Here is a 20,872-nt window from a genome sequence, read left to right on the forward strand (position 1 = left end):
AAAAAATCTACTGTCCTCAGTGATGGGTGAAACAGGCTTAGGAGACATGATGAATATATTTTTTAAATATATAAAGTATATTAGAGAATCCCTCCCAGTAGGATGAATGGCACTTTGTCAACTACCCTGTACTCCATGCTACCTGTGAAAGCTCCAGAATCGGAGAGAGACCACTACATTTCGAGATGTCTTGTTCCAGGACTTTTGCTGTGTGTGGAGTTGAGACCATTTTAAATAACCTCGTGCATTATGTTCAGCCCCATCCCCACCAGCGAGGTAACATTCCATGTTGAAGTCTGATTTGTCTTGGTCAGTCCTGCAAAAACCTGTGACTTTGGTGACATCACACCTGTCCCCCATGCCTCAGTCTGCTGGTGGTGAACCCACAGACTGATCATCACCATTTCGGTAGTGAAGCCTGATTGGATTATGTGAGTCACCATTGGAGACCTTGCAAGGAGCATTAGGGTGCAGATGACCGAGCTTTGAGCATCATAGAGAAACCCCACTTTCATACAGAGTGCCTAGAGTGGTTTAAGGGTTTATTAGACTATTATATTAGATTATTAATATTTCATTTTTGTTTATTACACAGTGTTTTAACATCTCAAACAATACCATTTAACAGGCACATGCACCATTCACACACACACACCTATTCAAAATCACCTACTATAAATGCCTTTAGATGTGGGAGGAAACCAGAGAGTCATGACGCATGTGCATTACTTACATTAGTTTTTGAGGAACTGACTTAAATACTTCAACTAATCATGACCCTGTTTTGTTTTTACAGTTTTTGGTCATTCATGATTTCCCGGACTCTTCTGATGACTGTCGATTGGTGTTCTGCATACATAAATGATGCGGACATTCTTACACAGGTTTTCTTTACAGACTGTCTCCGATTTCTCTGGCAGAGGGTTTATGGACAGTCGCACTGTAAAGGTGGACGTTTAAAGGACGTTTATATTTTTTATGTATATTAATCAGTTTTCTGGCAATAAATAATTGGTCTACAACATTCAAATTATTAGAGTATGGAGTATGGATTAGCACGTTCAGCTGTAACCAGTTGTTCAGGTAAAATTGGCCATGGCTGTTTATTTATAACAGACACTTGTATTTGGTGTGCAACGATGTTGTATACACATTTCAGTGCAAAAATACTTTTAAAATTCATTCTAAAATGGCTTGCGCCTTTTACTTGACAGATGCCTTTGATTTTATTGGCCTTTGCATAATTAAATGCAATTCCCTGGAAAATTGTTTGGTAATGGGCAAAAGTCTTCTTGATAAGACTGGCCAGTTCCTTCTCAGATCCTCTGGCAGGTATTGCTTTCTCTTAGATTCATAGCTAGGGCCAACAACTTTGTTATTAATACACCTTTGCAAAGAGGTCTTTGGAACATTCCAACTCCTTGCAAAAAAAAGTTAACATTTTGTGTCTGCCCTCTCTCAACAGGTTCCTGATAAAAATGTATTTAATCATATCTAGACCGATGAACCTCTTTTGCACTGACAATTCTGCTGTAATTTCTTTGAAAGGCAGTGTTTTTAGCCCAAGTCAAATTTCGCAAGTCAAATTTAGCTAGTTGATTAAAATAACTATTTTCTTTTAAAACAGTTTCTTTTTAAATTTCAAAGAGAACATTTTTACATTATTATAAAGATTTCACGTTGTTATTCAACTTTTCTGTAATGAGGGTTATCATCCTATTTGTCAAGCTCACATTCCTTACATTTTCTCTAAAGTACTTAATGCCAAAACCAGCGTACTCTGAAAGCCATCATGGTACATCCTTACCTATGAGAAGGGTCTGGCTGCCACTGTGAGGTGTGGAGCTCCACAGTAAGTGAAAACACATGACCTGCACAGAAGGCATACACACAAGAATGCGAGGACCATTGAGAACCATAAGTATAGGTAATACTTATGGGGGGGATCTCAGTGTCAGGTGTGTGATGTCTTGATGGAAATCATGGTCCTGAAATTCTTTGGAGAGGCCAAGGTTACAGCATGCATTAAAAGACAGAAAACTGCCCAGATGACACATGTACCACGTTGTGTGAGGGTAGATTTTGGCGAATCCTCCTCACAGATTTGGTTCACTGTACACGAACCAGAAACACACAGTTTCTGCAGTCTTGGCAGAATATTTGTGACTTACAATGCTCAGAAGAATTCTTGCCATTGTTCTTGAGCTATGCCACAAATACAATACCCCTATAAAAGCATTGCTAAATGGCATCTCTTTCAAACACAGAGAGACCTCTTCCAAGCTTTTTGCACGCTGGAGAGAGGATGCCAACGCTGCGTTAAGGACAACATGTGTTCATTTTCAGACCGGAAGACAGTCAGGTCAGCATTCACTTTGAACACTAGTGTAATTAAATGGTTAGTGAGTTTTGGTTCACTTTTAAAATACCTGTTCATTATCAGAGAATAGTAATTTTTTAAACTCCATTTGCTTGACACAGAAGCCAGCAGTTGCAAAAAATCTTCCTATTGCTATACAGTGGGTTGTCCAAAATACGGCTCTCTTCCATGGAGATGTAACCAGGCCAAGTTACCTGTCCATGAGAAAATAGCTGATGAGCAGGGACTTCGGGCCAATGCTAGTTTCCCTCCTTCCACATGTAATGGAAGGAGGGATGCCCTAGCTGTCTGTTTTCAATATGATGTTTTTTTTTTTTTTTTTTAATGCAAATACAACTTATTCCACAAATTGTTTCACTACTTTCCATGTTCACTTTACTTCACTTTCACCAATGTATTAGCTCATATTCCATAACACATGAAAATGGTTATACCTATTGACCCCTGCTTGGGGGGGGGGGGGGGGGGGGGGGGGGTATCAAAGTCCTTACAACAACAAGAACAACATTTATTTCTTATATAGCCCATAATCACATATAGTATGTCTCAATGAGCTTTGACAAGCCCTGCAACACGTCTTATGACAGACAATACATTGTCTTATTAATCATGCATTTACTTAAATACATTCAAGTGTTAGAAATTTTTTTCTAGTCAAAGGAAATGGGTTGACAGGTATTATGATAGGATTCACACAGGGGACAAATAATGATATTCAATCTTACATTACATGTTTTACCCTTTCCCTGTTTTACTTCCCTTCCCTTCACTTCGTTCCGCGTCTCGCGATCGGCACTACTACCGTGAGAAACGTAATGTCAAAATAAAAGTCCCCCAAAACGAAGCAAATAAAAATCACCACAAGTCCACAAACATAAATGCAAACACAACAGCCCCATACCCATTTAACAATGCATTATCCTCCCCATAAAAAAACAAAACGAGAAATCGGGTCCTTTTAGAGTATAGACTTAAAAAATGGATTTAAAAAAAATTAGCAACATGTATATTTCTCAGCTGCACCAACAGTAACAAAAACGCTATTTAATTTTTAGTGTTGTTGTGACTGCGTGTCCCACCTTTAACACTCAATAATCAAATAATTCAGCTAACAATAATCGTGTAGTATTATTTTTTCATAAAGGATCAGTCTCAGGCCGGAAAATGTTTTTATTTCCAGCCGCTTGTCTTCTTCGTCTGTGAACTGACGTTGTTCACCGTCCTTAGCGGCACAGCGCCATCTAGGGTCACGGAATTCCGTACAACACCTGTTCAAATCCCGGTCCGCCGAGGTGCCACTGAGGTGCCACCGAGCAAAGCACCGTCCCCACACACTGCTCCCCGGGCTCCTGTCACGGCTGCCCACTGCTCACCAAGGGTGATGGGTTAAAAGCAGAGGACACGTTTTGCTGTGTCACAATCACTTCACTTTCACTTTCACATATCCTAGGTTCCATTCGCAGTCCATGCGCAGACTCACTCTCCCGAAAACGTAGTTGGCGGTGATCAATGTCCCAGTGCCATGTCCTTTATCATGTTATATTTTTTCAGTTTGTACTCTTTCGTTTTTACCGGACCATGCTGATGTCGCCTCGATGGACACCAGGGGATATGAACTTCTTTGTGTCTTATCAAGTTTAATAGGTAAGTTAAAATGTTCACTCAATATTTTGCTTTTGCGTGTTCCAAACTTGCAGCCTTTCGAAAATGTCACTGTGCAAACCTGGCACGGAGAAATACACTGGAATGTTCATCTCTATTGGACCTCAGTAAAGTTAGTAGTGAGTTCTGTATTCGACAGAAATTCACATATCTTTGCTGGATTTCTCTTACTCATTAAACAAAACCCCAGAAATCTCCAGTTTCATCATGTCATATACAGTACAGGCCAAAGGTTTGGACACACCTTCTCATTCAATGTGTTTTCTTTATTTTCGTGACTATTTACATTGATAGATTCACAGTGAAGGCATCAAAACTATGAATGAACACATGTGGAGTTATGTACTTAACAAAAAGGTGAAATAACTGAAAACATGTTTTATATTCTAGTTTCTTCTAAATAGACGCCCTTTGCACACTCTTGGTATTCTCTTGATGAGAGATAACCAACGGGCGCCTGTCATGGCTCACTCAGGGTGATGGGTTAAATGCACAGGACAAATTTCACTTCATTTATTACCTACGGCCTCACAAGTGTGAAAGTGCATGATGTACGTGGATTTACACATGTAGTTTGACCCCAGCTGAAAGGCACGATATTAATGTACAATAAGTCATTCCCTGTTTTTCCATTAGGAACTTTTATTTTGAAACGTCGCATACCGATACTCACTGTACTCACACCAGGCTGCTGTGAAACAGTTTTCAAATGTGTCCGCCTTGAGAAATGGAGCATCACAAAAACGTGACGTCACGCGTCTGTTTAACGCCCACGCTTCCTGTGAACCGCACCCGAGTCCAACTGCCACTCCAGAGCAGGTTTTTCGGCCCTTTTATGCTGCCTGCCAAAAACTGGCGAGCAGCTGAATTATTTAGCATTTTCACAGTTTATCGGCTTCAGCAATTAAAAAAAAACAACAGCTACAAAAAAAAAAAATGTATGTGACTTTGTGAAAGTGGAGATTTCTAGTTTTTTTGTAAGGGTGTTAGTAGCCTAGTGGGTAACACACTCGCCTATGGACCAGAAGACCCAGGTTCAAATCCCACTTACTACCATTGTGTCCCTGAGCAAGACACTTAACCCTAACACAGACACTTAACACGGTGCACACAGTGAAATTTGTCCTCTGCATTTAACCCATCTCCCTGAGCCATGACAGGCGCCCGGGGAGCAGTGTGTGGGGACGGTGCTTTGCTCCGGATCAGGATTCGGCAACCTTCTGATTACGAATGTGAATGTCGAATACACAACCCAATGCACCGTCCCCTTAACTTAACTGAGGTCTCTAGTAACTGGGTTTTCATACTCTTAATAAATTTGATTCGTTAACTCCTTTTCTTCTGTTCACCGGTGGGTCTAATGAAGTTTCCTCATCGGAAGAGGCATGCGGACATGGAGAATACAAGACTGGACCCGGGACATGCTGCCCCATGTGTAATGAAGGTATTGGAAAGACATTTCAAATAATTTCCTAAATTGAGATGCTGAAGATGTCACAACATTATATTTAAAAGACTTTCCATGTAAAAGTCTAAGGATCAGATATATACACTATACACTATACATATACACTATGATACACTTGCATTGTCACACCTTTCTATTGGAACCACTGTTAAAGTTCTTAGGAATCTGAGCTACAGTACAGGCCATTGAAAAGTGTCGTCCACCATAACAATCAAGTTTGTGTCAGCTACGTTTTAATTTTTACCATATCTTCTCTACAGGTTTCAGGGTTTCAAACAATTGTACAGAAGCCGCTGCTACCAACTGTACTCCATGTTTAGCTGGGAAAACGTTCATGAATGAGCCCAATGGACTGAGCAAATGTTTGACGTGTAAAAGCTGTGATTCAGGTAATTTTTTCCCCAGTACTCTGTGTTCTTTTGGTTGGAGTGTCATGGTTGCTATATTTTGTCATCCCTGATTACCTGTTGTATCCTTGCCGAGTCCCGTCCTTGTTCTTTCATTCTGTTAGGTACGTATGTCAGTGGAAATATAGTGTTTGTGTTCAACTCAACAATCCTCACACAGATAAAGGTGACAGAAGGAGTGAAGTGAAAGTGAAGTGATTGTCATTGTGATACACAGCACACGGTGACACAATGAAATGTGTCCTCTGCTTTTAACAGTCACCCTTGGTTAGCAGCGGGCAGTCATGACAGGAGCCCAGGTAGCAGCGTGTGGGGATGGTGCTTTTGTTCAGTGGCACCTCAGTGTCACCTTGGCCGATCGGGATTCGAAATGGCAACCTTCTTATTACTTCCTTAACCACTAGGCCACCACTGCCCCACTGCAAGGAGATATTTATACTAATAATTACAGATGGAACTAATCAAGGTAATCAGGGAGCACAAGGCAAACATGAAACTCCAGTCAGGAGAACATCAAATGTTATAGAGATGTTGGATCACAGATTGTAATTACGAAATTGCAGAAATTGAAAAATCCTTTTTTATGACTAATTCGTTGTAATTGTGTTTTTAGGTCAGGGCCTTATAATAAAGGACAAGTGTACAGTAACCAGAAACACTGTGTGCGATTTGCACCCTGGATATTACTGTGTGAGTTATTCAGGGGAGGGGGAATGCATTTTTGGAGAAAAGCATCAGATGTGTGGACCTGGTCAGGGTGTTAAAACTCCAGGTAATGAAGAAGACAATCCACAAGTTTAATGTTCTGGAACCTGATGTGCTCGTTCTATTACATAACTTTTGTTTGTGTACAGGAACTAAGAGCGCTGATACCGTCTGTGAGGAGTGTCCAGATGGGTTTTACTCCACAGCTGGGATAAACTGCACCAAATGGACCGAGTAGGTCACATTTACTAATTTATGGAGAAATTGTTATTCTCCCTTTTACCCAGGTTCACAGAAAGATCAATAAAACCCAATTACAAATGTCTAGTTTGTAGGTAATCATTTTAACTGACATTATAAAACATGCATTTGAGAAATGTGCAGTATTAATTGATTAATAATTCATGTATTTTAGTTGTGCAATTACTGGTGAAGAAGAGAATGAAAAAGGAAATTCAACAAAAGATGTAACCTGTTGGAGAAGATCAAGGGCGAGAATAGGACTTGTATCGTCCTTTGTTTTTATTCTCTCCACATTAATTGCATGTACACTATGGTGGTACTTACAAACAAAGACAAATAAAGGTATTTTAAAATTATTTTATACATATACTTCTAAAATACAATGGATAACATTTGTCACAATTCATGACTGAATAATACATTTGTTATTAATAACTCGCCTACGTCTATGAAGATCGTTCCAGATCCAGGCAAGATCATTCTCCTGTAATGGTAAGGTTTAAAAATGTGTGCATTATAAGTATTAATATTTAGTGTTTTCCATAATATTAGGCTATATCACAATACACACAGTTGATGCTGATAAGAATAATGTGACTGGTTCTAATTAGATTTATTAATCCTCCATAAATGTGGTAATAGCCTAGTGGGTAACACAGTCACCTATGAACCAGAAGACCCAGTTAAACCCCACTTTCTACCATTGTGTCCCTGAGCAAGACACTTAACCCTATGTTGCTCCAGGGGGGGACTGTCCCTGTAACTACTGATTTGAATGTGAATTTGTAAGTCTGGGCATCTGGCCATCTGGTAAATGCTGTAAATGTAAATGTCCCAACCTCAGCCTCAGTTTTAATGGTCAGGACAGCTTTGAGCCACAGTGTTTTTTCCTTTAAATCATAGATTCCACAGCAAGACACACAGCCACCTTGTCCAACAACAAGCCCCTGTGTTGCACAACCGTGAGTATTATTTTAAAAAGCAATATTTGCACTCTGTTGAAATTAAACCTAGAGATGTTCATATAAGTTTGAATAATATACGTCCATTTTTACCCCCAGAATAGAAGACGAATGTCCTGAAATGTGTCTGTGACTTCAGGGAGATTAATTAACATGCACAAACCGGGACCAGTCACAGCATGAACTTTCAGGAGGACCATTGAAAGTGAACGTGAAGTGATTGTCATTGTGATAAACTGCAGCACAGCACACAGTGACACAATGAAATGTGTCCTCTGCTTTTAACCATCACCCTTGGTGAGCAGTGGGCAGCCATGACAGGTGCCCGGGCAGCAGTGTGTGGGGACGGTGATTTGCTCAGTGGCTCCTTGGCCTTTCGGGGATTTGAACCATTTACATTTACATTTACGGCATTTGGCAGACGCCTTTATCCAGAGCGACTTACAACGTGCATTCAAGTTACCATCGATGAAGAGATCAATTCTGGTTCACTAGGACCCCAACTATGAATACAATCTTTTTATTCACTATGTTGTGGATTCTGTACACAAGTTCGACAATAAGAACGTTACAATTTAATCTAAATATTCTTTAAAGAGGAAGGTCTTGAGCTGTCATTTGAAGGTGCTCAGTGACTGAGCTGTTCTGACCTCGAGGGGAAGTTCATTTCACCACCGAGGGGCCAAGATGGAGAAGAGTCTAGATGAATGTTTTCCTTTTACCTTCAGAGATGGAGGGACCAGGCAAGCAGTACTGGAGGCTCAGAGTATACGAGGTGCAGTGTGAGGTGTAATAAGGGCTGTGAGGTAGGATGGTGCTACTCCATGTTTGTGTGATTTACTTTGTGTTAATTTAATTAAACGTTTTTTTTTATATACAAAAGATCTGGACTCACTCGCGTTCCAAATGCTTGTTGTCAGACTAGCTTCAAAAAGTGGCACAGAAGAAGAAAACTGAGTGCCACTACGTTCAATTTAGAGAGAGTTTATTCTTTATTTTGGGATATTGGATTTGTCCCTAAACTTTTGAAGAGACCCCTTCAATGGTTTTGTGTCTTTTGTGTCTGTCGCTTATTTAATTTGTATGTCCTTCAGCTCAGGACACATGTTCATGCCTCAATTTTTGTGTAAGAAACATAAGTTCCTCCATGTTTAGAGTCTGTAACTACTGATAAGCACTTTGCTAAATGCTCTGAATTTTACTGTCTATTACAGTAAATATTTGTGTTGTTTTTTGTAAATGTACTGTGTTTTACAGTAAATAACCTCTTTGACCTCTTTAAAATAGTTTTACCTTTGCAATGAATTTGGTTTGGGTACTAATCAAAGTTTAGCCAACACGAAGGCATGTTTTTTGTGTTTGTGACATAATTGTGGAAAGTATTAACTACTTGTGGATATTATTGTTTTTAATGTCATAGTAGCTCAATGAAATAAAATGTCTTTAAAAATACAACAGTTATAACTGAGTCCCCAGTTTATTTGGTAATGGGAAAAAAGCATTTGTTTGTATTGAACAGTTTCATGGGCCTCCAAACATTCATTAGTTAAAAAAATGCATGTGAATCAGTGTACACATAAATATGATGAACTCTTTTCCTCCACGAGATGGCGCTACGACTATATTTTACACATAGTTCTTATGCATAAAAGTACGCACGTGTATTACACATATTGTATAAATAATTCAGCAATGGTTTACCGGGCAGTTTAAGCGCAGGCCTTTTGCACACCCCTTAAATATAAAGTCTATATGGGTTTAATTTGATATATTCAACCCCCTATTTTTGATCGTAGAAATGAATGAGAAAAAAGTATGAGTGGCATTTGTTAGATCGAAATTAGCTTTAATCACGTGTAAAAGGTTTATTGTGCAAGGGTCACATTAATATTTTCTGTTAGCATCACTTGGCACTGGTCATTTGGTTGGTGTTTTGGTGAATGCAAGATGATCATGACTTCAGCGCTTGATTGTGGGAATAAAATTATTTCTTCCTGCTGATCCGTATGGCCAAAAAGTTCATCTCATAGGAATGTCCCAGGCCTTCAGTTATAACCTCAGTTTATTTAGTTTATTATTATTATAATAATAATTATTATTATTTATATTGGTGACTGTTGTTTCAGATTAGTATTATGACCCACGTTATTTTCAGTAATGATATGAATATTTTGGACAGTATCGTGGACAGTATCTTCTGCTACCGCACGGCCTCGTCCTTTCTCCTCCAGAAGGACAACAGGTGGATTCCGTCCAGGCCAATCCAGGCGCGCCGCGGCCCCGTCTTAACGCGGATCTCCCCGCCCCGCAAGTCCCCACGCCGAGCGGCCGTCTCGCAGCAGCCCGCGGTGGCTCTCCGGCGGACACGGTGGCCACGGGGTCGGGGTCGCCACGCGTCTCTCCCGGGGGGGAGAATGAGGTGACGCCGCGGCTTCCTGCGAGAGGACGCGACGACGTGCACTTGTTGCGCGCAACGGGGCCGGCGCCGGCTTTCATTTCTCATTTTATCTATTTTATTTTTTTTTTAACCGCGCCGGGTTAACTTTTTCTGCTCAAGAACAAGAAAGCAAGTCGCGTGTAAGAAGAAGGGGGGAAAAAGAGGCTCTTTGTGGAGATTATCATGCCCGCGAGTAACGGATCAATGATGAACCTGCGCTCGGACCACGTTAAAGTTAAAGCGCATTACGCGGGGTGAGTGTTGCCGCGGCGTCGACGCACGGACACGAAAACGCGGGGTTCGGTCGGCCAGCAAGCGGTTAACGCGGCCGGGGACATGTTGTTCGCGCAGGTACGCTGACGGCCAGCCAATCAGAAGCCTTTACCTGCGTGGACCCGCTAGAAATTCATTTCTCTCCGTTTATACTTATAATAATATACAATAGGTCAGCTTATTTATATATATATATATATATATATATATATATATATATATATATATATATATATAATATATATATATCTATATATAATATAATATATATATATCTATATATAGATATATATATATATATATATATATAATGTATGTATGTATGTATGTATGTATGTATGTATGTATGTATGTATATATATATATATATATATATATATATATATATATATATATATATATATATGTATGTATGTATGTATGTATGTATATATGGGGCTGATGGGGTTCAGGTTGTGTTTGCAGCTGAACCTCATTTCTTTTATGAATCAGTTCGCCATGACTAATATGATGTGTAAGCTTTGCCTGCTCCTCCCTTGATGAAACTGCAGCTATGGCGGTCACGTCTCCCTGCCTGCGTACCGGTGAAAGGGGTCGTCGATTTAAAACATACGTGAGGATGGCATTTGAGGGGTGAAGCATCAGCACGCTTGAACAACAGTAGGGCATTGATCGGGATGCAATTTAGTCCCAAACGCTAAAATGGTTTGCCCGGTTGGTGCGATAAGGGCAGGCGGTGTCGGACCTCCCAGGTCCAGTGCAGTGGTGGCCGAGCGGGTAAGAAAACGGACCCGAAATCAAAGGGTTGAGGTGCCACTGAGCAAGTTTCAAGATTCAAGATTGGTTTATTGTTAGTATACACAGCAACAGTACAGACCCCCCCCCATAGTGCAATCATAAAAGAAAAATATATATGCATATACACACTAAACTAAACTATACTGACTAATACTAAAGCTTAAATACTGTACAGGTTATCTCTATAGGTGAAAAGTAATACTTTTCTGTACAATGAGCAAGACATAACTGGACAACATCATGTAGGATGCTTGTAAGTGGATATGTTGGATATTTCAAACAGGACACACAAGACAAGACGAACATGTGCAAAATGTGCAACAAGAATAGAGATGTGTTGAGATGTTCAAAACCAGGTGCATAAGGCTGGAAGTGTATTTTTGTTGAGTTTAACAGTGTTCTGGTGATGGCAGTGCATTGAGCGCATTGAAAGCTCTGAGCAAGTCACCAGGCGCCTGTCATGGCTGCCCACTGCTCACTAAGGGTGATGGTTAAAAGCGGAGGAATCATTTAGTTTTTGTCACTGTGTGCTGTGCTGCAGTGTTTCACAATGACAATCACTTTCACTTTTCAGCCCAGGGTCTGGATTTTACTCCTGCACCTCATCCAAGGGTCACAAATGGGTTTAGCTATTATAAAGGCGTCACATGTCGCCATAATTTCAGGCTGTCTAACTGGTAGAACGCTGATGGATGGTTTCTTTACTCCCATAAACTCATATTGCATCAGGCCAGACAACTCCAACTGCGACCTTATGTGCATTCTCCCAATTGGAGAAGATCTCCTGCATCAGTCCAGCAAGGTGAGGACCAGCATGTGCATCGTTCATGCTGTGCACACCTTCTTTGCCTGTGATGTTGAGGAAGTATGGCCTGTGGAGGAAAGAATTGCATGCGACTGATGGAAAGGCAGCTTATGCAACTTGGACCAACACTTACAATGGACTGACTAAGCCAGTGGGGTTCCCAAAAGTGAAAGTGATTGTGTTTTTGTCATTGTGATACACAGCATAGCACAGCACATGGTGTTCACAGCTAAATGTGTCCTTTGCATTTAACCCATCTCCCTTAGTGAGCAGGGGGCAGCCGTGACAGGGGATCTCAGATCTCAGTGAACCTGCTACCTTTAGTCCGTTTCCTTACCAGTTTTTTTTAACCAACAAAGCTACACCAGACCTACCCTTTTAAACCTCTGACAGGTTCCCGTGAAAGCATCTCAGTCCACATCGTGCAGCTTCATTTTAAAGGGGATGCCTCCTCAGAGCCTACATTCTACATTCTACATTCACAATACAGTACAGGCCAAAAGTTTGGACACACCTTCTCATTCAATGTGTTTTCTTTATTTTCATGACCATTTACATGGTAGATTCTCACTGAAGGCATCAAAACTATGAATGAACACATGTGGAGTTATGTACTTAACAAAAAGTGGAGACCTGGCCTCCACAGTCACCGGACCTGAACCCAATCCAGATGTTTGGGGTCAGCTGGACCGCAGAGTGAAAACAAGTGCTAAACACCTCTGGGAACTCCAAGACTGTTGGAAAAGCATTTCAGGTGACGACCTCATCGAGAGAATGCCAAGAGTGTGCAAAGCAGTAATCGGAGCAAAGAAACTAGAATATAAAACATGTTTTCAGTTATTTCACCTTTTATTGTTAAGTACATAACTCCACATGTGTTTATTCATAGTTTTGATGCCTTCAGTGAGAATCTACCAACGTAAATGGTCATAAAAATAAAACACATTGATTGAGAAGGTGTGTCCCAACTTTTGGCCTGTACTGTATCGTGAAGTGATTACACTGCTCTGTTTAAGGCGTGAAGATTACACACTTCCTAGAAATGGGTTACATGACCTTGAAGAAGTTAACGCTTCATGTGATTCAGAGGAAGTCGAGGGTGCTCACTGCGTTTGTCACCACAGACGACACCAAGTTCACATTTGCATGGAAGCCACTGGAGAACAAACGCGGATTTGTTTTCAGGAAGTTTTTGCAGGGGTGAGGGGGTGCTTGCGCAAGTTCCAGTTTCGGATATTGGACGCTGCTAACGTGCTGCGCTTTGCATCACAAACTGTGCGATATGCAAAGTTTAGAATGGGTCGTCCTTTATCTGCGTGCTCAGAATGCACTGGTGATTCCCAAACCTAAAAATATTTTTGCTCGGCGGGGAGAAGGACTGTGCTGCTCTGGCGCAGACTGCCTAATCCAGACAGTTGCCTAGCAACCAGTTATGTGGCACCACAGTACTTCTCCATAGCTTCATAGGCTTCTGTTATTATTGTTATTATTATTATTTATTCAATGTAGCCCTCTGAATCAAGCTTTGAGTCTTTACAAATTGGTTTGGCGAAGTTCTTGTTCTTATTCGCTCCTATCAGTATGGTTAAACAGTGTTAAAATTGTTAAAAGGGCTTCCAGGCCTTGGCTGTTGCATGCGCCTGCATCTCTGTTCGCACTTTATTTCCTACCAAGATTTGCATGGTCAGCAGCCAACAATGGTATCAGCTGAAGGCATCTAGCCTTGCCAATGCCGGGTCTCGTCAGGTCTTCAGTATGTGAACCGAGGCTGTTCCTGAGGCTGACTGGATGATCCTCGTTACTTACACACATCAAAGCAATTAGTTCTTTCACATAGGAACACAATAATTCCACATTCTGAAATGTTCTCCTGCCATATTTGAAGTAGTTTTATCTTGAATGGAATGGATTCTGTAGTTGCCATAAAGAGACACTCCTTGAGTGCGCGTGGCCGTTTTCCGAAGACAGGATCCAAAGGTCACTTGGCAGTACAAGGGCCATGCCGGTGACATTCCTGGGTGCCAGGAAACTCCCCAACAGCGGCTGAGTCACCTCTAACACAAGTCCGCTAATTAGCAGGCGGGCATTTAAAGAAGCATGCAGTTTGTGGAAGCCGTAGACTTTATGTGGGAAAAATGCAGAGCGCGAGGAAGGAAGCTCAAGGCCCGATAGGCAAACTTGGGCAGAACTGATAACCGGGTACTTTTAATTGAATCTCCACCTTCTCAGCCCACCATTCAAAGCCTTTTGCCTAATCCGTTTCGTTCCAGAGCGATAAAATATTTCAGATTGGGTCGGCCTTTCATGGGCTGTTTATATCTGTGTGGGTACGGGAGACTTTCCTCTTATGCCGATATGGAGATCAGCCGTTTTCCTTCAGCCAATCCAACATTATGTGCTAATAATAAATATAATTTCTTGAATACTTTTCCTTGCGAAATGTAATGAGGCATTTCAGAACAGAGGTCAGAGGTCTCATTACTGTCAGATTGACTGATGTAAAACCTAATTAACATGAAATTATTAACTATAAACCATTAATTATTAAGAAGTTGCATTGTATAGTTATGTCAGTCTGTCCACTTAATCTTGAATCTAATCTTTAGTGACTGGAAATTCTTGTCTTTAAATATATTCAAATATTGTTATTATTTTGATAGTACTTTTGAGTACTTTTTAGTATAGTACTTTTGAGTATTTATTAGTACTTTTGAGTTGGCATTGTGTTACCCAGTGAAAACAAAATACTTGTACCAAGTACCGTGCTTATGTCAGCACAAGAAATATTCCCACTTGTGCATCATATTCGTATAGTATGAGCTGTCATCTGAAGCTTTACAGCTGGGCAGGTATGAGGTTTATCTTTTTTTTTTATCATTTGGTGAAAAGCGTACTTTGGTGAAATTTCTGGAGTGCGCAGATTAGTGTCTGATTGTGTCTGCTCTGTACAGGGATATGTTAATATCGGACCTGGAGGCCAACATGACCTACACAGAGCTGTGTGAGGAGGTGCGTGAGATCTGCAGACTACGCCAGCATCAGCCCATCACACTTAAGTGGATTGATGAGGAAGGTATGTGAATATGGTATGGTGGTAGTAGCCTAGTGGGTAACACACTCGCCTGTGAGCCAGAAGACCCAGGTTCAAATCCCACTTACTGACTGTCCCTGTAACTACTGATTGTAAGTTGCTCTGGATAAGGGCGTCTGATAAATGCCGTAAATGTAAATGTAAATGTAAATGTAAAATATGGAAGTGGTTCAAAATGTTAAACATAAAGTTGGACATGATCCAAGTTACAAATCTTCAAAAGCGGAATAGCATACTTGAAACAATGTATACATGTATCCTACAATGATAATAATAACATTAATAAATCTCAACAATAAAATGCGGGTGGGGAGTATTAGTTGTTTTGGCAGCCTGTCTTAATTTTAGATTTAGTGTAGTCTTTGCATTCAGCTGTCATTTAGTCTTAATCACGTCCAGACTCATTTTAGTTATTAAGTTTCAATCGACTAAAAGTACCTTACCTTATAGACTCAAGAATACTTTACGTCCACACATGATTTGGTGACCACACATTCTGTTTTATTTTCCACTTCATTGTAAAATGCAAAGTGTGTCCAAAGATCGCTTCATCCTGATGGGATATACCGGAAAAGGAAACAGAAATCACCATATAATAACGGAATTAAACAAGATCTAAACTCATCTTGTTTTCGTCAACGGAAATGAAGAGACATTTTATTATAGTTGTTATTTGTAAACCATATTTAGTCTTATTTTTATTAGTCCACAATATTACATTATATATTTTGTTATAGTTATCGTCACATGACCAGAATTCACATTGTCTTGTTTTTATCACGTCAAAAAGGTTCCTTCACGAAGATATTTAGTCAGAAATGTCATTGACATAAACAACATTAGTGGGGAGGAATAACTGTACCATCTAGTTTTTGGCTGCCGTTTTCCCCACACACCAGCCATGATGGTTTTTAGCACAGGTATGGGAGTTCTAGCTACTCAGCAGGATGGCCGCGCCAACCCCCTTTCCAGCTGCAAAGACAACCTTTGTGGAGGTCTTCCAGCCAAGTACTGACTAGGCCCACACATGTTTATCAGATTATATTAGCAGATTAGTCTCTTTACCTCCATCAGAAGAAAGTCAAGGAAGTAGCAGCTGTGGCTTCAACATTTTGACATCAAATATCCATGAAAGAAATAAGCATTCATAAGATATTTTGCATCAATTATCTGTGCTATTAATTCGTAAACAGGACTGGGTTATCAGTATGTTTTAAACTGTTTACAGGTGATCCATGCACCATATCTTCTCAGATGGAGCTAGAGGAAGCCTTTCGGCTCTATAGTCGAGGCAGGAAATCAGGACTTCTCCTGCATGGTAGGTTATGTTTTGAAGCTTCAGTATTTGGTCACACTTACAGTTGGCCAAAACATTATTGGGCCAAAAGTCTTATTGTGCAACTTGTCCCCTCTTAAAAAGATCTGTAATTTTTACACTTTAGCTGTGACAGACAGAATGTAAAAAATCCAGGAAATCACATTGTATGATTTTTAAAGAATTTATTTGTACATGGTGTAGAAATATGTTGCACCTACAAACAAGCAAACAGTCAAGACTCCAACCTCCACATGAGACCAGAGATCTGTCTATGGACAACAGGGACAAGATTGGGATGAGCCAATATACAATAGGCAAGCAGCTTGGAGTGAAGAGCTGGCCCTGGGGCTCCGTGCAAGATCTCACCTCATGGGGTACAAATGATTTTGAGAGCGGTGAGGAAACAGCCCAGAACTACTTTGGGGAACTGGTCAATGACCTAAAGAAAGCTGGGACAACAGTAACAGTTGCTATTAGTAACACACTATGTCATTGTTGATTACAATTCTGCAGCACTCCATCTGCTTAAGACAACACATGTCCAGGCCCATCGAAAGTTATCCAGACACAATCTGGATGGATGGAGGAGGATGGATTGGGAGAATGACATGTGGTCAAATAAGACCAAAATAGAACTTATGTTTGTAGTGAGAAGAATGCTGAGTTGCATCCCAAGAACACCATACCCACTGTATAGCATGGGGGTGGGAACATTATGCTTTTGGGCCGCTTTTATGCAAAGGGGACAGAACGTCTGATCCATATTAAGGAAAGGATAAATGGAGCCATGTATTGTGATATTTGGGGCAAAAACAGTGAGAGCACTGAAGATGAAATGTGACTGGATCTTCCAATATGACAACGATCCCAAACACATTGTTGTAAAAAGCATTACACGGTTCTGGAGTGGCTGAGCCAGTCTCCAGACCTCAATTCAATCAGAGAAACAGCCCCAAAACACAGCTCTTGGAAGAATGGGCCAAAAACATTCTATCTCTCACGGTTGATGTGTACCTATATTAAAAATTACAGACCTCTCTCATCTTTTTAAGTGGGACAATTTTTAAATGTAGTCTATGAAAATCATAAAAATGCATAATACAGATATTACAGTTATTTTGTGTGTGTAATTTCCAGCCATGTTTGGATATATGTTCCATGGATCAGTCGTTATAATCTGAATATTTTGTTTTACATGTAGTGCAAGTTACCCATAATGCCTTCTTCTTTTTGTCATTGTGAAATGAGCTGAAGTGTTTATAATGAGCACAAGTCTGTCAAAAAATCAGCACCACTGCTAAAAACGTCAGCGAAAGCAAATGAACCCCTTCTTTCTGACTTCATTAAAAATGAATGATTGTCAGGGAAATGTCCTAGAAATCCGTTGGTGAGAGGCGAGTTGCGCCATTATTATGAGCTAAAAATGACAGTAAAAGTCTGTAGACCAGCCATTATTGTAGATCAGGGAGCAATTTGACTTTTTTTATTAGGACAGGAGGGGCACAGACAGATGCTGGCCCTTCTGGGATTTGGTGGACTGACATTTCTGTACTCTCTCTCCACCAGTCTTCCCCAGCATCCCGGAGAAGCCTGGCATGCCCTGCCCTGGAGAGGACAGTAAGTTGCACAGCCAAATACATACCAGTTTCATACACATTCAAACGATCTAATTACAAAAATGTGGAAGGTGGGGCTCCGTCTCCTCCTTCATTAGTGGAGCTCATGTTAGCCGCACCTGGGTTTGTGCAGATGTCAACTTCCACATTCTTGGCCAGAAACAATAATCAGATTTGAATTGCTTGTTACTGACATGGATAAAGTTCAAGGGCATAATGTACATTTAACACATACATATTTCCAACTAGGGAAAATGAATGTCTACTGTAAAAATGGCACTTTTTGAGTGTCTCTCATATGAGTGTGTCTGCCTCTGGTTGGTTTACCACAAAGTTTAACTCAACCTTAGCCAATCATCATCACTTATGCGGTCTTGCTTCTGTTGTGGCTGGTTACGGTAATGGCGTTGTAACAATGGAAACAGTAATTGGTTAGATTGGCCTCTAAGGAAAAATTATGTTTGTAACGCTGTTATTCCCATTACTGATTATTATACACCATTGTTTAGAAGTTCCTTGTTTCCTTGTTTTCCGTGAAAAATTAATAGAAATTTATTTGAATAGAAAATATTACAAAATTAATACGTTTTATTGCTTCTTAAATCTGCTGAACTAAGATGTTTAATGTGACTGACTTGCATTAGTGAACACAGAATCCCACTGTCTCTACATTTATGACAATATTTTAAGAGTCATATACAACACGAACAATGCCTGGATGGGACTTTTGATCAATTTGATGTTATTTTAATGGACGTTACTATAGTTTACTATCAAAACCTATGGCATTTTTAAATGGAACTAAACTTCTGAATGGCATTGTATATAGTAGCATGTAAGCAATTAGTATTTGAAACTGAGACAATACATTTACATTTACATTTACGGCATTTATCAGACGCCCTTATCCAAAGCGACTTACAATCAGTAATTACAGGGACAGTCACCCTGGAGCAACTCAGGGTTAAGTGTCTTGCTCAGGGACTCAATGGTAGTAAGTGGGATTTGATCCTGGGTCTTCTGGTTCATAGGTGAGTGTGTTACCCACTAGGCTACTACCACTACAATAATGTGTAGTATGCATGTACACACAACACTGAGCATCCCTGTGTTTATTTGTAACATCATCTTTCTTCGAACTGGCCAATGTTTAATGGTCTAATTCAGCTTTCTGGTATAATGCAAGGACATTTGTGATTGTGTATGTGCTATCATATAGATCTGTAATGTAGTAAAACAACAACCCGATGACTACTGAAGGACCACAAGGGCACAATTAATGGTGTCGAATAATGCATCAGGTCCCCTGTGCATGTGTGCGTGTGTGTGTGTGAGAGAGAGACAGACAGAGAGAGAGAGAGAGAAACTTACCCTTCCTGGTACACACTCTGTGCTGACCAGGTGATATTATGATGAGTTTGGGTGTGTGTGTGTCCACTGGGGCGTTGCGCTGTCCCTGCTTGCATGTACGCATGGGTGTGTGTGTGCTGCAGCTGCAGCATGCTTGCATGAACGCTGCAGCCGTACACAGGCTGTGTGTGACTAGAAAGTGATGTCCGTCCTGGGGGCGGCCGAGGCGGAGCCCTCCTGCCACAGAAGGAGAGCGAGGTTCCCGTCCACCGGCCGCCACTCTGTGGGTACGTACCGCAGCCTGTTTTCTCTTTTTGTCTGGCTGGGACAGGACACTGCAATGTCACCACAGTGCAAGGACCGAGTAGTTAGCAGTGTGCAGTTTTTGGGGCTTTTTTCATCCAAACTGCTGTGCATGCGTGCTTAAAAAAACATTGTAGCTGTAATACGTTATTCGGTGTGAAAATGATGAGCTGGGGAAATGCTAGGTCATCTCACGCTCCCTTGCATCTTTTATTATTTTGGATTGTTCGACGTGTGAGCTGGCCTGCTGTGAAAACAGTGAGAGCGGCGACCCCGCGTTGTGTGTGAAGCCGCCCCGGCCCTGCCCTGCCCTGCCCGGCCCTGCCTGGCTGCTGCAGTCCGTCTCATGGCTTCCTGTCCTTGCCGGTCAGGTGGTGTCTTCTCGCCGCCACCTCCACTCCCGATGCTCTCTCCTCGGGTGAGGAGCCACTGGAGCGAGTGGGAGGAATCCACTGTCGTCGTGAGAGGCGGGGTGATGGGTCATTAAAGGCATGCCTAATTACGTAATTACAGTAACCTTTCATCTTAACCGAGGTGCTGGATGAGGGCTGAACCACACAGTGCTCTGAATGAAATCTTCTCTAATTAGATCAATTAGAGATTCATTGAACTTAGATATTCAAGATCTCTGGGACCATATTGATATTTTGGCATTTTATTCATATGCCCATATACATTTTGTTTCTGCAATTCATCTAATATTCAGTTAATTACTAAATGTTTCCAATCATTATTTGCCGTTGCTTAGCGATTCAGTCAGCGGTCTGGAATTCTATGATTTTTTTGATGGTTATAATTAGGAATGTTGCAATGAGGAATACAGTAATTAAGGTATGAGGTTGCAGATTTGAACCTTTCCAAGCGTCTATGCTGTTCAGATATGAAAGGATCATTATGTGAACATTATATTCCATTTCTGTTAACAGACCCCGCTAAAGTTTGCACTGTTAACCTTTAAGAAAACCGCGAAGGTTCAATTTAAACTGCTTCCTTTTGTGATCTACCAGTCAATACCAGTAGGTATTGCTGTTAAGCACCATCATCCAGTCAGCGG

The 20,872-nt window shown here is 40.9% G+C and overlaps 2 protein-coding genes across 3 annotated transcripts in view; both read left to right on the forward strand.

Annotated features, from left to right (window-relative positions):
- The first annotated feature begins 3,805 nt into the window (after positions 1 to 3,805).
- On the forward strand, positions 3,806 to 8,152 carry LOC114798708 (tumor necrosis factor receptor superfamily member 14-like). Its single transcript, XM_028994625.1, has 9 exons — positions 3,806 to 4,024; positions 5,409 to 5,486; positions 5,771 to 5,899; positions 6,531 to 6,689; positions 6,772 to 6,856; positions 7,038 to 7,207; positions 7,320 to 7,357; positions 7,769 to 7,827; positions 7,927 to 8,152. The coding sequence occupies exons 1-9, from the start codon at positions 3,976 to 3,978 to the stop codon at positions 7,958 to 7,960; spliced, it is 801 nt and encodes a 266-aa protein (XP_028850458.1). The 5' UTR covers positions 3,806 to 3,975; the 3' UTR covers positions 7,961 to 8,152.
- Positions 8,153 to 10,119: 1,967 nt separating this feature from the next.
- prkcz (protein kinase C, zeta) overlaps positions 10,120 to 20,872 on the forward strand; it is an 84,774-nt gene continuing 74,021 nt past the window's right edge. Inside the window, exons 1-4 of one of the 2 annotated variants that reach the window (XM_028992596.1) lie at positions 10,120 to 10,518; positions 15,092 to 15,213; positions 16,460 to 16,549; positions 18,116 to 18,166. In XM_028992596.1, the coding sequence (XP_028848429.1) occupies positions 10,448 to 10,518; positions 15,092 to 15,213; positions 16,460 to 16,549; positions 18,116 to 18,166 (334 nt within the window). In that variant the 5' untranslated portion in view covers positions 10,120 to 10,447. Of the gene's footprint in view, positions 10,519 to 15,091; positions 15,214 to 16,459; positions 16,550 to 18,115; positions 18,167 to 19,693; positions 19,803 to 20,872 lie in introns of those variants that run through there. The other variant, XM_028992598.1, reaches the window with a different exon arrangement.

Source organism: Denticeps clupeoides, chromosome 10, assembly GCF_900700375.1.
Source record: "Denticeps clupeoides chromosome 10, fDenClu1.1, whole genome shotgun sequence".
In the NCBI taxonomy this organism is placed as follows: domain Eukaryota; kingdom Metazoa; phylum Chordata; class Actinopteri; order Clupeiformes; family Denticipitidae; genus Denticeps; species Denticeps clupeoides.